The sequence below is a fragment of the Bison bison genome, unplaced genomic scaffold (genome assembly GCF_000754665.1).
Source record: "Bison bison bison isolate TAMUID 2011002044 unplaced genomic scaffold, Bison_UMD1.0 scf7180017864080, whole genome shotgun sequence".
NCBI lineage: Eukaryota > Metazoa > Chordata > Mammalia > Artiodactyla > Bovidae > Bison > Bison bison.
The window spans coordinates 1,143,270-1,146,941 of NW_011494652.1; the positions used below are offsets into that span (position 1 = coordinate 1,143,270).

The 3,672-nt window shown below is 62.0% G+C and overlaps 1 protein-coding gene across 1 annotated transcript in view; it reads right to left on the minus strand.

Moving 5' to 3' along the window:
* Positions 1 to 3,662, minus strand: part of OSBPL5 (oxysterol binding protein-like 5) — a 30,544-nt gene extending 26,882 nt beyond the window's left edge. Inside the window, exons 1-2 of the mRNA XM_010837810.1 lie at positions 3,581 to 3,662; positions 1,664 to 1,746 (exon numbers count right to left, since the gene is read on the minus strand). Coding sequence (XP_010836112.1) covers positions 1,664 to 1,738 — 75 coding nt within the window. The 5' untranslated portion in view covers positions 1,739 to 1,746; positions 3,581 to 3,662. The remainder of the gene's footprint in view (positions 1 to 1,663; positions 1,747 to 3,580) is intronic.
* Between the last annotated feature and the right edge of the window lie 10 nt (positions 3,663 to 3,672).

The following is a 3,672-nucleotide window of genomic DNA, read 5'->3' on the forward strand; positions in this document are numbered from 1 at the left end:
AGGCGAGGGCGTCTGCTTTCTAAGATGCTAGGGTTCTCAGGAGGGATGGTGGTGACAGTGCGGGTGTGCTTAGCGCCCCTGAGCCGTGCGCCTGACATGGTTAGGATGGTGCGTTTCGCTACATACATTTCACTGTAATCAAAACAAGTTTTTAAATTAAATAAATTCCACACGAATGCAGGCATTCCCAGTGTGCTCTTAGCAGTGGGCAGCCCTGGAGGCTGAGGTGGGGGACACTGGCTGTGTCCCCCACGAACCCCCTGTCTGGCAGAGTGGGGCATGGGGTCCCAGAGGAGCCAGGCTGCAGTTACGGGGTCCTATGGGTGGCCAGAGTGGGGAGAACTGGCCTCTGTGTGCCCCCAGCCCCACAGCCAGAACTGGGGTCTCCAAGCCAGGGGCCACAGCTCCCTTGACCTGAGACCCTCTGCGGGGAGGAAGCGCATGTCTAACACCCCACACCTGTGCCCGGGCCCCCGCACCCTCCCTGGATTGAAGCTTCTGCCTGGAGGGGTACGGCTGGGTCCCACTGAGAAGCACTGGGCTGTGGAGCATGTGAGGTGTGTGTGCGTGTGTCTGTGTGTATATGTTCATCTGTGCATAGTGTATGTGTCTGTATGTGTGTGCACGCAGGCATCCACACTGTGTGTATGTGTGTGTGCAGGTGTATCTCTGTGTGCATGTGTTTATCTGTGCATAGTACACGTATCTGTATGTGTGTGTATGTGTATCTGTGTGTGCAGGAATATCTCTGTGCGTATCTGTGTGTACATGTTTATCTGTGCATAGTACACGTATCTGTATGTGTGTGTGTGTGGATGCGTATCTGTGTATCTGTGTGTATATGTTTATTTGTGTGTGGTATATGTATCTGTATGTATGTGTATTTGTGAGTATCTGTGTATGTATGCATGAAGTGAAGTCGCTCAGTCGTGTCCAACTCTTTGCGACCCCATGGACTGTAGCCTACCACGCTCTTCCATCCAGGGGTTTTCCAGGCAATAGTACTGGAGTGGATTGCCATTTCCTTCTCCAGGGGATCTTCCCGACCCAGGGATCGAACCCAGGTCTCCCTCATTGTAGACAGACGCTTTACCGTCTGAGCCACCAGGGAAGATAATTATGCATATCTGTGTGCATATTTGTGTGTATATGTTTATCTGTGCATAGTACACGTATCTGTATGTGTGCGTATCTGTGTGTGGAGGCACATCCGTGTGTATCTGTGTGTTTATTTGTGTGTAGTATATGTATTTCTATGTACGTGCATCTGTGTGTATCTGTGTGTGTGTGCCCATGTGTGTGCTTTTCCAGATCATGGCATGGCCCTGAGAGGGGGCAGGCGCGGGCAGAGTGCAGGCAAAGCCAGAGGGGGAAGTGCTGAGCCCCGGGCGGGTTCCTTATGACAGCAGGCCCGGCCCCCTGGTGCCGTGACTCTCTGTCCCCAAGCCCTCTCTGGGCCCCATCTCCCGTCCTGTGTCACTCAAAAAGGCAGCTTGGAGAAGGCAGCTCACACGCTGTGACTCTAGCTCCAGGAGCCTCCATGATTTGGAGCAGAGAGCTGGGGTGGCAGCTGGGCCAGGCGTCTGCTGCCCATGCCTCGGGCACTTCCTGCCACCCTCGGGCAGGCCCCCTGTCCCGGAACCCCCCACAGCCGGGCTCTTACCGGTGGCACCTTCGTGGCAGAGCCTGGGGTTGGGGGCCCTTCATCCCGGGTCGGTGATGGGCCATGGGGCTCCATGTCCTTCCCTGCAAGAGAGCGGCCAGTGTGAGGCCCGGGGCAGGGCTGCCCAGTGCACGGCAGGCAGGGCTCGGGCACCAGCAGCCTGGGCAGGGCAGGAAGCCAGCCCGGGAGGCGGTTGCGGAACCAGAGATCTAATAACCACCAGCCAGCCACACAGGGTGTCACCACTGGGAGGGGGTGTCACTGCTGGGTGGGGGGTCACTGCTGGGAGGGGGTATCACCACTGGGATGGGAGTCACTTCAGGGAGGGGGGGTCACTGCTGGGTGGGAATCCCAGGCCAGGATGGCCTGGCCTTTGGGGTTCTGCGAGGCAAGCCCCAGTTTGCAGGTCCAGGGCACCCAGACTACAGCTGACCCCCTCCCACAGCCCAGTCCTCCGGCTGGAGCCCCAGCGCCCCCAGTGCCGGCCTCTCGGAGAGGGGTGGGTGGATACTGTCCCCATGCCCCTTCCCAGCAGGAGTCCTCTCCGGGTTGACTGAAAGGTGGGAGAGGGGCCTGAGGTGCCCGGATTCGATCCTGGGGGGAGTGGCTGCCCCACCCGCCGCTCGTTTCTAAAGCCCAGGTTTACAGGCAGGAAGAAGCGGGCGACACTCCCACCTGCTTCCTGCGGCTGGTGGCTGATTGCCTGGTCCCTGCACGGGAGCGGACATGGCAATGACCAGGGGAGAACCATGCTGACTGGGAAGCGAGAGGAGGGCCCACAGAGGGCAATGTCTGCAGACCCCCTTCCCCGCAGCCCTGGCCTGAGAGCCTCGCTCTGCAGAAAAGCCAGCGTGGAGATGGGGAGTGGTGAGCCCGTCCTGCAGCCAGGCGCGCTGGGGCAGAGAGGTCACCAAGGAGCACGCGCCCCTGCACTCGGCCCTGCGTCCCCTCCCCTGACCACAGCCCGGGGCTGGCTGCTGACGGGGGCCCCCTCCATGCCCCAGGGGCCCTGTCATCCAGGCGCACTGGATTCAGGAGCTGTTGTGGGGGACCCGGCCTGGGGCTGTCGGGGGCAGCCTCCCAGAGTGGATGCTACCACCTGGGCTGGGCGGATGCAGGGGCCCCGTGGGAGCGGGCCGCCCCACAGTCAGAGGCTGGCACCGGCTCCTCTCTCTGCCTGTCCATGCCCACTCCGTGCCCTGCCCATCACACCTGCCACCCGGGCCTGTGCTTCTTCCAGGGGCTGGAGGGGCTGGGGTCCCTTCCTCGGCTCCAAAGCAGGTGATGGGAGCAGGGTAGGTGGGCGGCACCAGAGGGGGCCCCTCTCCCACCCCCTCGGGGCCACCAGAAGGACGCGCTGGGCTCTGTGGGGACGGCGGTGGGGCGTTGGGATGGGGGTGGGTAGGTCAAGGCCCGGAGCTGTGAGAGCAGCGGCCGGCTCAGGTGGCCTGCGCGCTTTATCTCCAAGCACGACAGCAGCGGGTCTGAACCGGCCCCACCCAGGGCCCAGGACTCTGCTGCAGCTAGCGCGGGTCCTAATATTCCCCGACTTCATAGATGAGGAAACCGAGCCCTGCCGCTGGACCGGGGTCCCCCAGCCTGAGGGTGGGGGCTACGGTCAGGGTGCCTGACCACCGCACCGCACTGCCTCTGCAGGGACAAGGATCTGCCTCCAGGCCTGGACGGGGAGCCCCCTGCTCAACCTCCACAGCCAAGTGGGCGAAACCTGGCCTCCTAGGTCACGGAGTTCTCCGGCCCTACGAGCCTTCTGTTCATTAACCCCGCATGGTGGACGCCCTCCCTCCCTGACCAGGACAGCACAGAGAGGGCAAGGGACCTGTCCGAGGTCACACGGTCCGGGATGACCCCGCCCCTCCCGCGGCCTCCAGGTGACCGCGTCCCCCCATGGGCACTGACCTGGACCCACATCGACCTCATGTTCTCCACCCACGAGCAGGTTCCGGCTGAGCTTCTGCGGGGTGGACGAGGGCGGACACAGCGAGAAGCGT